Source organism: Acipenser ruthenus, chromosome 29, assembly GCF_902713425.1.
Source record: "Acipenser ruthenus chromosome 29, fAciRut3.2 maternal haplotype, whole genome shotgun sequence".
Classification (NCBI taxonomy): domain Eukaryota; kingdom Metazoa; phylum Chordata; class Actinopteri; order Acipenseriformes; family Acipenseridae; genus Acipenser; species Acipenser ruthenus.
Genome location: NC_081217.1, coordinates 9,273,199 through 9,286,802, shown reverse-complemented (window position 1 = coordinate 9,286,802; position 13,604 = coordinate 9,273,199). Strand labels below are relative to the sequence as shown.

General features: G+C 39.2%; 1 protein-coding gene across 1 annotated transcript in view; it reads right to left on the bottom strand.

The window, feature by feature from the left end:
• Positions 1-2,223: 2,223 nt before the first annotated feature.
• The window catches only part of LOC117425882 (brefeldin A-inhibited guanine nucleotide-exchange protein 2-like), a 34,081-nt gene continuing 22,700 nt past the window's right edge, over positions 2,224-13,604 (bottom strand). The window contains exons 25-39 of the mRNA XM_059004175.1: positions 13,341-13,510; positions 12,913-13,064; positions 12,576-12,748; positions 12,005-12,165; positions 11,544-11,674; positions 11,322-11,451; positions 10,632-10,767; positions 9,997-10,135; positions 9,848-9,902; positions 9,148-9,262; positions 8,285-8,424; positions 7,658-7,826; positions 7,179-7,317; positions 6,747-6,864; positions 2,224-3,436 (exon numbers count right to left, since the gene is read on the bottom strand). Of these exons, the coding sequence (XP_058860158.1) occupies positions 3,275-3,436; positions 6,747-6,864; positions 7,179-7,317; positions 7,658-7,826; positions 8,285-8,424; positions 9,148-9,262; positions 9,848-9,902; positions 9,997-10,135; positions 10,632-10,767; positions 11,322-11,451; positions 11,544-11,674; positions 12,005-12,165; positions 12,576-12,748; positions 12,913-13,064; positions 13,341-13,510 (2,090 nt within the window). The 3' untranslated portion in view covers positions 2,224-3,274. The remainder of the gene's footprint in view (positions 3,437-6,746; positions 6,865-7,178; positions 7,318-7,657; positions 7,827-8,284; positions 8,425-9,147; positions 9,263-9,847; positions 9,903-9,996; positions 10,136-10,631; positions 10,768-11,321; positions 11,452-11,543; positions 11,675-12,004; positions 12,166-12,575; positions 12,749-12,912; positions 13,065-13,340; positions 13,511-13,604) is intronic.

Genomic DNA, 13,604 nt, shown 5'->3' with positions numbered 1-13,604 from the left:
AAGCACTTTGTAATACAGAGATCATAGTTTACAAAAAGTACTTATTCGTTACTAAATCGTACATAATGATATGCAGAACAAGGTAGATATTCATCTTGGGTAAAAGTATTCCAAGCATATATGCAGCGTCTCCTTCTCAAAGCGTTTAACAAGGTTGTGGCAAGTTCTCCAGGCTGGTACTGTAAATGGATTTAGCACTTCTCCAGAACATTTTATTCTCAGGAGGATTCAATAGTGCAAGGTAATGGGATCTTTGTCACCAGTTAATAGCTGTTCTGTAGAAGTTTCAAATCCAACGCACTGCATTCAGCCAGTGGTCTTTGACAACTGAATCTCACCACAGCATCGTGTGCCAGATTGAAGGTTGCAGTCTATATCACCATGCAAGCGTAACATACCTATTATAACCATGGACTTCTAAACTTAAAGAACAAATAGCTTCAAAATCTACGTTTCTTTTGTAGTTTAGTATTGAGGGGTAATCATTTTCTCCATAAGCAAAATTCACTGCTGGCCTTGGGCTGCTAACTGTTCCGGCTTTGATGCCCTCCTTCCCTAGTGAAACAGATCTGTTGCTGGCCCCACCTTCTCTTCAGTGTAAAAACATTACAAACATCAGAACGTTAAAATAACACTTGAAGCTATTTACACAAAGTCAGCTGATCGTAGGCTAGACATTAAAACCTAAGACAGCACTAAATCAAAACAGCAACAAATAAGGAAAAAGGAAGGTGAACTAACAGCAAAAACAAATCAGAGAAGAAAGTACAATCTATGCTTCAGGTCTTAAAAATGACCTTCATGTGGAAATAATGCTACTTCTTACCCAAGCAATTTTACAAGGCAGGGTGTTGGAACTGTCTGTAATAAAGTTGGTTTTCTGCAGTACCTAACAAATTCAATACTTACTTCACTGCTCTGAAAATGTACTAATAGCAACTTTACAGTACTTTAACAGATTTATACTACTTAATCCTGGGGATGAAACCCAATCCAAACACTAACCCTAAAATCACAACACAACAAACAGAAACTCAGTAAAGTGCAAAAACATTACAGCGGTTTGCCTTTATCAGTGTGACAAACTGCAGAAAAGTGTGTTTATTTACGCTTGATCAAAGGAAGGCAATCAATAAAAAACAGTTACAGAATACAGGTGTATTCATTTTACCCATCTGTTTCAAGACTTCATGTTAAAATCTAAAATAAATCTAAAATGCGAAGGTTTCTTTAATGAAGCAACACACACGGAATGGAACACTCTCACATGCCAGATTACCAAAACATGACAGGACCCACATTTCCAAGGCACTTCATGGAATAAAAGTGACACTGAAAACATAATCTGCATGTTAAATGTGCTAAAAATCACTTTTCATATTGACTAATGGACCCACGGTGACGTTCCTGCTAATCACGAGAACATGTCATGAAGAGCCACTTTAATATAGTGTTTTTTTTAATTTATTTTTTATTTTTCTTTACTATTTCCTGACATTGGTTTATGATTGCAATTATTCTGAATTCAGTTGCTCCAGTAGTTGCATGGGGAAGCTGTGGGTGATGTGTACAATTGTACGGAATTTCTGGAAAAGGGAAATCAAAGACAATACTTGAGAACTTAGGAGGTGGCGTTGATAAATCTTTACTATGCCAGGATAAAATACCTATCTGTGGTTATCCCAGGATTACCCCCTAAAAATCATTGCAACAAAATTATCTTAAAATCCAGCTGTGGCTTATCCTGGCATAGCATAGATGAATCAAATCAACACCTTTGCATTGGACAGCATGTTTGCTTACAGGAGGAGCTATGGGAAAAACTAACACAGCTTAATACTCGAGGTACAGAAACCAGGACAATTGCATACAAAGAATGCATATCCAATAGTCGCTTTCATCAGGTATTTTATAGTAGCATAACTTTGGGGATACTACAGGGTATAAAAAAAAAAACTATCAGCTTCTGTGTTTTGGAAGACACTTTAGGAAAGATTAGGTTCAATAAAAATGTAAAATAAAACAGTACTTTATAGAACGTTCTTTATGAATGCAAGTGGCATGTCTATTCAACAAAACGCGTGGAATATGCAATGGATGCAAGTACAATGCTGTTTCACCTCCTGTAACAAATAACTAACCACCTTCTCGTGTTCTCTGGTTAAGTTTGTTTCAGCATAGATTTAAATAAAAAAAAGCACAGCACAAACTTACTGAACTATGTTTGTTTAGTTTTTTTTTTGGTTTTTTTTTTTTTTTTTTTTTTTTTTTTTACACAGAACTCGTTCTTTACATATATCCAATGAGTGTGAATTTTCAAAAACAGCAACAACAGTTTTTTTTGCAAAGCCCCTCCAATCCATGAAGAATCCTTCCCACCCTGTGCAACCAGCACACTGCTTTCTTTAAAATGCAAGCTGCAAAATCTGCCATATAAGCCTAGCAGGAGTACTTTGATGCATATGCTCTGATGCATTCTATACAACTTTGAAAGTGTTCTTCCAAACAGTTGTCACAGGGTGGGAAAAGCAAGTCCTTTGAAAAAGATGGATGTTCACCAAAGTGTTATTTCTAGTTTAGCAATATCCCAGAGAATGGTTATTACAACCCATTTCAACAGATAGATTTTCTTTTATTTTGGAATCCATGATAAATCCAATATACAGTACATTGATTTTTTTTATTATTATTATTATAATTATAACTACAGGATCACAAGGGTCTTCTTTCTCGAAGCAAACAAAACTTCAAACCTTTAGAAATGAATCAAAATGTATGTTTAAAGAACCCTCGAGGACATAATGTCAAAGAAATGCATTATTATGAATATTATGTATAGGCATTGGGTTTTTCTACTGTTCTGCATTCCTTCTCTATGTAACCCGTGGTCATTACTACTCTCAGGCGTTCACTGTTGTGTTATAGACTGCAAAACACTGGGAGGAAAAAAAAGAGGTTTGTTTTCTCTTTAATTTGGTATCCACCTGTATTTGATTACATCAATTTTCAATGCTGTCAAATGGTTATCATAATAAATAAATTACAGTTTCAACAACTTAAAGCTAGCATAATAAGCAGTCTGCTTTTAGAGATTTTTAAAAGTATTTGGTAAGGGGAGTGGGGAAACCAAGGCTTGTTAGCTGGATCTCTCAAGACTACTCAGGGTCTGGAGAGTTTCAAATTCACAGTCTAGACCGTAGCCAATTTCTCTCGAACGGACAAGAGAATCCAGGTTTGGCGTTCCCCCATGCAGGCAAACCGCTTCTGTGCCTTGCTAAGTCCCAGCTACCCTGTGCTGCCCGTCTGCTGCAGAGATCTTAAACACAAGCCCGATACGCAGGAAGAACCTCCGGAGGACTGTTCGTAACTCAGGGATCAGGTCAAACTGCATGACTTCACACAGGTAGGGGTAGTAGCAAGAGGCGTGCTCTTTGAACTGGGGGCAAAGAATCAGAAATGCAAGAGGTTAAATAATCAGCATACAAACAGACACTCCTGAAAATCAGTTGGTTTGTATTTATGTGCCCCTTTGGGATTAAATATTGAATTTAACTTAAAATAAAATAAATAAGAAACAGACATATCTCGTTAACGGCAGCAATTAACTGAACCGGCCCATCACAATGCAATTAACAGCAGGAAAGCTTGCATGGAATTTGGTGAGGATTCGTCTCTCTCTAACCTGTAGTCCCACATCACTGATGCAAACAGCCCTTGTGGGATTTTGAACTAGACTAGTTGAAAAGGTTTTCAGCAACTAGGCTTGTGGCTATGGACCTGCATGAACTTAAACTTAAAAAAAAAATGTGTTTCTCATCAGTAATTCATATTATCAGGAGTCTAAAGCCAAATGCATACAGTCAGTTTTTATTGAAGTTACAGAAACACTCAAATCACATTTCAATTACAGAACAATGAAAAGTATTCTACAAGTATTGTGCATTTATACAGCTGTTCACGGGCTATATTACATATATTACACTCGAATTCGGTCAATGACTGACAAAAATAACCATTTCGCGATTTGAGCATTGACAAATTATCAAAGAACGAAATGAAAGGTTATTTCAGTCTTTGAGCAAATTATTTTGATCAAATTGCGAAATGGAAAATATCAAACAAAGAAAGAAACACAGAAGAAGAAACAGCTTCTTCGGTCTTTGAGTAAAGCGATATAATCAAATTGCGAAATGTAAAATACCAAACAAGCAAAGAACGGAAACACAAAAGAAGAGACGGCTTATTCGGTCTGCTGGAGGATACAGTCGGAATGAAATTCAATTGTCCGATAGTTCATTCCTCACTTGGACAAAGTACCCAAAGAAAACAAATGTTCTTTTCTGGGGCTATGCAAGGATTCATTTTTGTTAAGCAAACCGGTGCTTCTGTGTGCGTAATGAGTTCAGTGCAATTCTAAATGCCACAGCATTCGCTTTTTAATTGTTATTTTTTTCCTCTAAAACTGTATTTTCTAAATAACAAAGACGAGAACATTCCAAACGTTATTTCAAACTCGCTTGAAGTTTACTGTTTGAGGTCACTATCCTCCTAAATTGCTTACCACGACCCCCTTGCAAAGGAGGCCACGGTCTCAATGGGTTAACTTTCTGCATAAATAATAAATACATAAATAATGAATCAATGATGTGTCTCTCATAAATATAATTTACTGCTTTTATGTTCATTAAAAAATATACAGTACTGTGCAAAAGTAAGAATGCTTTCAAAAATAGACATGTTAATAGATTATATTTATCAATTAACTAAATGCAAAGTCAGTGAACAGAAGAAAAATCTAAAATCAAATCCGTATTTGGTGTGACCACCCTTTGCCTTCAAAACAGCATCAATTCTTCTAGGTACACTTGCACAAAGTCAGGGATTTTGTAGGCATATAGTCAGGTGTATGATGAAACAGTTATACCAAACAGGTGCTAATGATCATCAATTCAATATGTAGGTTGAAACACAATCATTAACTGAAACAGAAACATCTGTGTAGGAGGAATAAAACTGGGTGAGGAACAACCAAACTCAGCTAACAAGGTGAGGTTGCTGAAGACAGTTTACTGTCAAAAGCCATACACCATGGCAAGACTGAGCACAGCAACAAGACACAAGGTAGTTATACTGCATCAGCAAGGTCTCTCCCAGGCAGAAATTTCAAGGCAGACAGGGGTTTCCAGATGTGCTGTCCAAGCTCTTTTGAAGAAGCACAAAGAAACGGGCAACGTTGAGGACCGTAGACGCAGTGGTCGGCCAAGGAAACTTACTGCAGCAGATGAAAGACACATCATGCTTACTTCCCTTTGCAATCGGAAGATGTCCAGCAGTGCCATCAGCTCAGAATTGGCAGAAAACAGTGGGACCCTGGTACACCCGTCTACTGTCCGGAGAAGTCTGGTCAGAAGTGGCCTTCATGGAAGACTTGCGGCCAAAAAGCCATACCTCCGACGTGGAAACAAGGCCAAGCGACTCAACTATGCACGAAAACACAGGAACTGGGGTGCAGAAAAATGGCAGCAGGTGCTCTGGACTGATGAGTTCAAATTTGAAATATTTGGCTGTAGCAGAAGGCAGTTTGTTCGCCGAAGGGCTGGACAGCGGTACACGAATGAGTGTCTGCAGGCAACAGTGAAGCATGGTGGAGGTTCCTTGCAAGTTTGGGGCTGCATTTCTGCAAATGGAGTTGGGGATTTGGTCAGAATTAATGGTCTCCTCAATGCTAAGAAGTACAGGTAGATACTTATCCATCATGCAATACCATCAGGGAGGCATCTGATTGGCCCCAAATTTATTCTGCAGCATGACAACGACCCCAAACATACAGCGAAAGTCATTAAGAACTATCTTCAGCATAAAGAAGAACAAGGAGTCCTGGAAGTGATGGTATGGCCCCCACAGAGCCCTGATCTCAACAGCATCGAGTCTGTCTGGGATTACATGAAGAGAGAGAAGCAACTGAGGCTGCCTAAATCCACAGAAGAACTGTGGTTAGTTCTCCAAGATGTTTGGGCCAACCTACCTGCCGAGTTCATTCAAAAACTGTGTGCAAGTGTACCTAGAAGAATTGATGCTGTTTTGAAGGCAAAGGGTGGTCACACCAAATATTGATTTGATGTAGATTTTTCTTCTGTTCACTCACTTTGCATTTTGTTAGTTGATAAATATAAACTATTAACATGTCTATTTTTGAAAGCATTCTTACTTTACAGCATTTTTTCACACCTGCCTAAAACTTTTGCACAGTACTGTATATATTGTATTAAAACGTTTGTATTTCACTTGATGCCCATTTTTAACACCCCGCAATTAATTGCTAATCGCAGATTGAGCAGCATCTTTAAAATCTGTTCGGGAACCATGCATTTGCTCAAAGCACATTTCGCAATTTGAGTATATCGCTTTAGTCAAAGACAAAGAAGCTATCTCTTTTGCGTTTCACTCTTTGTTTGTTTGTTTGATATTTTCCATTTTGCAATTTGAGCTTTTTTTTTTTTTTTTTTGGTAGACATTTTTGTGGGGGGCATTTCAACCGACGGCTAAGCTAAAAACTGCAGCCATTCAAATCATTAAAAGAGGACCCTTTCTTGGCACACTGTGCTGAGAGAAACACACTACAGGAACCTCCCGTTAGAGGTTTGATTTTTTAACTTTGGAGCCCAATAGGTTCTTTCTGAATGACCTGCACAGTGGCGGATGGTTATTCGCTGATTAGAGCAGCTGAACAGACCTCTGCCTCTTACCTTTTCATTGCTCATCTTTAGAGTTTTGGTGAGAAGCAGCAGCAGGAGGTTGGTCCAGGCCTCCCTGTGGCTTTCAGAGGTCAGTGTAATGAAGTATGATAGAGCTTCACTGCACACACTGTGGACAGGGGAAATCAGGGCAGTCAGACTTCTACTAACAAAGTCAAACAAACTTTGTCCCTTTCAACCTGGATCTATTTTATGCTTTGCTAAATGAGTTGTAACCAATGCATTAAAATATTAGCTTTATTAACCCCCCGTCCCTTTACTATGCTGAGACTCTCCATGTTCTTTTACGTTGATTCAGGTTATGGTAATATCTGAAAAGCAACGGTATAGATAAACGTCTGCAGTAACTTTACAGAAACCCTTAAATCAGAACTCAAGGAACTCATTTTAAACAGGTTTCTGCATAATGAGCGATGAGCTTACCTAAGGAGGCGAGTTTGTATGTCCTTCCATGAATCCTTGAGATTTTCATCCATGTACATTCGGAACAGAATACGCAAACAGCAAGCCAGGCTACTAGTCTCCTGTTTCAATAGATTGGGCTTGGATTTCCCTTTGAAACCTGGGAAAAGAGATGGAGGTTTAGAAGCCTGATTCATCAGGGCAGATTCCTTGGACACTTATTAATACATAGGCAGATTAATTTTATTCGTCATGGGGATAAAAGCAAGGACTTTTTTTTCTTGCATGTTGTGCACAGTTCCCATTATCTCTGCACAAATCAGAACGCTAAATGTACACTACAAGTTGTGAGCATTTTAGGGCAGCAGAAAACTTTTGTTTGGAGGAGGAAAGAAACATCAAGATCCTAAATGTACACAGCAATCTGAAATCAGATTCAATTCTGCAAACTACAATCCCTGTTTTCACCGATAGTTAAGCATTTGAAAGGCGTGGTCTACCTGCTCTCCAAAGCGCAGTCCTCTGTTCGCTATTGGAGTTGAATGCCTTTGCGAAGGTATGAGACTCCAAGAGGCTGTCCAGCAGTTTGAAGAGGTGCGGAGAGGACATGTACCTGTACATGCCTTGATCCTGTGAGTCAATGTAAACGTCTGCATCAAGAGCATCCCTCTGAAAACACCAAAAAAGCAAGATTTTAAAAGCAAACTGTTAAAAAAAAAATCAGCACTATTTCAGAATATTATAAAAACAGGAATCTCCAGGTCCAATTCAATTTTTAAAAAGTTTTAAATGTACAGGCTGCTGTGGTCAGTGAAATGTGGCAGGTCAAGGCATCAAATAATGGGGCACAACCTGCTAGGAGTATCGCCATAGGGTTAACCGATTCAGCACTCTGTTCAACCCGCTATCTGTCTTGAGGATGGATCACGTCACTTCGAAGAACAATAACGGGTGAAAGCACAACAGCAATTCAAATAACCCTTTCACTTTATAACCCTGCATTTCCAAAATATCAAACCAGAAAGCTTAAAATGGAAGTCTATCAGCAAGGAATAACGGTGGTGAAAGTGTATTAGTATGATCGTTCGCCTGACGCACTTCTCAGTACTACTAAACCCCCTGTTTACCTGAGCAGCTGCCATGTGTTCTGCGTCCTCCTTCTTGCTGGTTGCTGGGTAGAAAACAATGTTGTCAATGGTCTGTATCAGCTCCAGTTGCACAACACATTTGATGAGGAGGCCAGAAAACAGCTTGTTATCTGTGATTTCTAAACACACAAAAAAAAAACACGAAACACAGCATGCATGTCAGTAACACACATATATAGTCTGTCAATAATAGAAATCAGAACAAGGAAACCTTGTGAACAAGAAACAACCAGCAAGAGAACAGAGCAGATCACCTCAGACTCCACCCTCAAGAACTCCTGCAGATCACTGTACCCTCAGACTCCACCCTCAAGAACTCCTGCAGATCACTGTACCCTCAGACTCCACCCTCAAGAACTCCTGCAGATCACTGTACCCTCAGACTCCACCCTCAAGAACTCCTGCAGATCACTGTACCCTCAGACTCCACCCTCAAGAACTCCTGCAGATCACTGTACCCTCAGACTCCACCCTCAAGAACTCCTGCAGATCACTGTACCCTCAGACTCCACCCTCAAGAACTCCTGCAGATCACTGTACCCTCAGATTCCACCCTCAAGAACTCCTGCAGATCACTGTACTCTTAAGATTCTACCCTCAAGAACATATGTATTGAGCAGTTTGGGTGCCAGTATCCATTTTCCAGTAGGAAAGTTATATACAGTATGCAGTATATACATTAGTACTATTAAATGAACAGACAAAATACACACTAGCATATTCTAGAAAACAACTGCCACTACATAAAAGTCTATTGTTGGAATAGTATTTAAAAACAACAAAGCACAATTTACACACAGCATTGGATTTGTTCAATAGTCCAGATTATAACAGCAACTTACTTGCATATGATTTTCCTTTCCAGGTTTCATCACTGGCATTCGAGACCTGACTCTGACCTCTTTCTGAAGGATTTCTGTCGAAACTGCACAGAGACTGACGGTCTATTTCCACGTCCTACGAATTCAAACAGAAAGTAAATTAAACAGGAGGCCTTTATACTCCATCTGAATGGTGTGGAATTATGGAAAATGATAATCAACTCATACACTGGGAACTTTGTAGATGCTTAATGTTTTTTGAAAAATAAAACTCCCAGAATTCAAAGCCCAATTCAACTAAATTCAACCCAATTGTTTAACCAGAAAAAAGTACAGCTTTGGCCAAAAGTTTTGCATCCCCTAGAATTTTAGGATTGAGACAATTAAAAAAAAATACCATGAACATAATTTAGTTATTTCATTAAACATCTTGTAATTAAATAAATGATCACAAAAGTCTACCGGAAACCATAATAGTAGTACAGTATTTCATGTTAGATTTCAAAATGTCACTTTCCATTTAAGCGGTATGTAATTCAATATGTTAACGTAACATTATTCAGCAAGTTTCAATCGACTATGAAGCAAAATGAGTTCATTCTATAGGGAAAAACCTTTGGCCATAGCTGTACAAAATAAAACCAGAAATCAGAACTCCTCCTAATACACCATGCAGTTAATGGAAGATTCAAAGGGGTGTATTATTAGAATGAATACTTACAGTGTGTCTATCCACTAGCTCCTCCTCTTGTCCTGCAGGTCTCCAGGTTAACAGGCTGGGTAAGGAAAGACAAACTGCAAACGTTAGGAAGCTGTACGCTGCCATTCCACCCAGTAATATGAAGCACAGGTATTTAACTGTGGGCTTACGTATGCGGGATCGTGGTCTTGAAGATTTCAAGCATGCAGGTGCAGGTCTGATCCCACACCCCTGGGCTGAATTTCTCTCCATTCAGAATCACCAGGTTTTCTAAACAATTGGTACCTGATCGGGCAAGCTGTTCATTATCTGTGAACAAAAGGGGGCTTCTTTATTTATTTATTTGCTTGCATGTTGCATGGTGACAGTCCAGCACATAACAAGAGGACCGTGTGTGCTGGATGCAATGGGATATATGTTTATAACGGTTCAGCGGTTACCTCGAATCAAGTTGGCAGTGCATTTCTCTGTGTGAGGCCCGCGAGCGAAGAAAGAGAGTGGAAGAGAAGTGCACTCTCAACTTGATTACAGGTAGCCACCTAACACTTAGAAACATATTATAAGTCATTAAATAAACAACAGATCAAAACCTGATACTAAAGTACTTCATCTGTTTTATAAATTAATAAACAGTATCTTGAATTGTCACATGCACAAATATTAACATTTTAATTCCATAACTTCCTTTGTCAGTCCTATATCTATCTATCTATCTATCTACACACACTGGTAAATGGAAAGCAGATGGTCTTGACAGGTAGACAGTCATGTGTGTACTATTCATGTAGATCAGAAGCATACTTGCCTTGTTTTACACACCACTGCAACTGTGCAAATACATCAGCAAGGAGAATATCGCTTAACGGTTCATAGAAATGAGTAAAAACATCACAGATAGCATACAGTGCGTGGTTACAGGTTGTTGTCATCCATTCTGTCTTCTAAAAAGCAGAACACACACACATATAGAATATATTAGAGCACTGTAACAATCTCAATCCAAGACAACACATAAGGAAACTAAAACAGATGTTATATCTTGAGATTACCGGCAGCTCACATTGAGAGTAATGTTAAGAAAAGAAAGCCACATGTGCAGCATGGGAGTATGAGATGATGATGAATCAGGCAGCGTGCTTCGAAATTGGTCACAATATTTACATGCAACATATTTTAATTTGTATTTGCCATTTCATATGGAAAGGAAGCTGCGTGGATTCAGCTGGTCTGTTATAGTAAAAGACAGTCGTATACGAAGTGTGCACGCTGTCTCAAGACCCCTGGGCTTGCCTGTTAGTGGCTTCAATGGCAATCAAAAAAAGTCTCACAAGTCAAACGACTGGACCCCTCTGAGGAGTAATTATTTTAGGGTACCTAGCCAGAGGAAGAGCCTGTTAACTTCTAGAACAAAAACCCAACAATGGGATCTCCAGTCTCCAGGAATTGGAGTTATCCATTACAGCTTGGTATGTTGAAGAGATTTCTGTGAAATTACCTCGGTTTGCTGCTCAGGAAGCTTCATATTGTCAAAGATCCTGAACACAATCCTGAAGAGATCTTCCCACCAGTGTTTCTCAAAAGTGTGTCCGTAACTCTTCATAATCTCAAACATTACAGTAAGGCCCCTATGGACAAAAGGATGATTCAGACAGCGGTGTGATATGCAGTGTACAGAATCGTTAGGGCTGAAATGTTACACAAACAAAAGCATTCTTACCTTGTTCGAATATCTAGCTTGCAGCGGTTTATAATACAGGAGAGTTCAAAGAGGACTGGAAACCATCCTCGCACCCAGACTCTGTCTCCTGGTGCTACATTCATATCATCACTGGTGTATTCTCTCAGTGCCTGTCATGAAGAGGTGAAGAAACAGGAAGGCTGTCCAGTGAAAACTGCACTCATTCACTTGCAATTGAAAAAACTGAAAATCTGTTTTGGGTTACTGGCTGGCAAGAGCAGGCGATTGCTATGGTTTTGGCAGTGGTATTAAAAAAAAAAAAAATCTAAATTTCAGATTAAGGATGCAATTACATTTATCAACATGTTTCAAAAGTAGAAGATTAAAAAACCCCATCATACAGTCCCAATCCATGTTATTTTTCTTATTGTATCTTAATGTAATGCATTGTTCTGAACTCAACGTAACACTGGGTCGTGGTTATGTTGAATGTTACTAACCTGCGGTCTTTCTGACACGTATTTAGCACAGTGTCGGATCAGTCGGATTGCCTCCATGCTGGTGTCCGGGAATGCAGCATTGCAGACAAACTCAGACAGACATTTCACTGCATCCTGGAACGAATCTATTGCAGCTGCAAAATGATTCTGAAAGGTGCTCACTGAAAGCCAGACAGAATATTAAACACGTTAGGAAGAAATATAAACCACTTGGCATGCAAATTGTACAATTTAAAACATTTCTACAGGATGAGCGAGTACGATTGCTCTCGTATCCTGGATACAAAACTCAGTACAATCATACAGAGTAAAAACGTATCAAAAGCTCTTTTTTATCAGTCAAACCAAATACAGTATGTACTTTAACTTTAAGGGAATGTTTCGAAGCAAGTGCAAATGCAAATGGTAAAAGATTAACTGTATTAAAACTAGCAATAAAACAACTCAACTACTGCATCCAAGCTGCTAGTTTTGTAATGGTACTGCAGTCCTCGTGCTCCGAGCTGTTACTTGCTAGTTTGTAAAGGTACTGCAGATATCCTCCCAGCCGTTCAGTCTGAAGGATAGTTACCGACGATGTGGCCGGTGGTCTGGAACGCCAGTTCCACGATGGTCTCGTCGTGGTCCGATGCTGCCTGGTGAAACACTGAGAAGATATTCTTCCAGCCTGAACGGATGTTCACAGCCTGAGAGTTTACCATTTGAGCAATGCAGCGAATCACCATGTCACGGATCGTTGGAGATCTACAAGACACAAGACGTTTTTAAAATGCATACTAAACCTTGATTACCAAAAATCGTATTTTAAATCGTGACCTCTTTTCATGTTGCTTTTACCAGAAAATAAACAGGGTTGCCTAAAGACCCTGACAAAAATTTCAGGAGAAGGATTAAAAAGCATCTCTCACTTATTTTTCTTCATGATGTGTTCAAAGGGCCTCATGAAATCCTTTTGGAATCTAAAGTTTGCCAGCTCTCCTTTTTCCAAGAATTTCATTGACAGCTGCCTCAACGAGTCCACGGCAAAGATTGCAACATCTTCGTTAGGGTTACATCCAACCTGAGAGATTAAAAACAGCAAGATGGTGCAGTAAGGCTCTTTATTTTAACCTGGATAAAATACACATCAATTACACAGGAATTACTCATCGGTATGTTAAATTAGGCTTGGGGACAGTCTTAGGGTAAATAAATTAAATAACAATGGGAATATTTGATAAGATTTGTATTTGGGATCAGAGCCTGGTTAACAAAGTGTCACCAGATGCTCTGCTGGCTTCTAATCTGAATACTTTTAGAAAATAATTAGTCATAACAGTCAAAAAAACAGTCGTACCTTATTGAAATGATCTCCAATCACTTGCCAGATTCTGGACCACTGCAGCCTGATTCTGTTCATGTTGTAATAGGAGATCTCGACAATCTTCTGCAAGCTGAACATGCGAGGATGGTGAGGAGAAGCCAGCTCATCCATAGAGATGGCACACAGCCAGCGCACAAAATCAACTGGAAACAAACAAGGGAACGTCAGGAACATCCCCACCAAGCACCACATTGCAGCATCTACAGCCATGGCCAAAGGTTTTGCATCACCCTATAG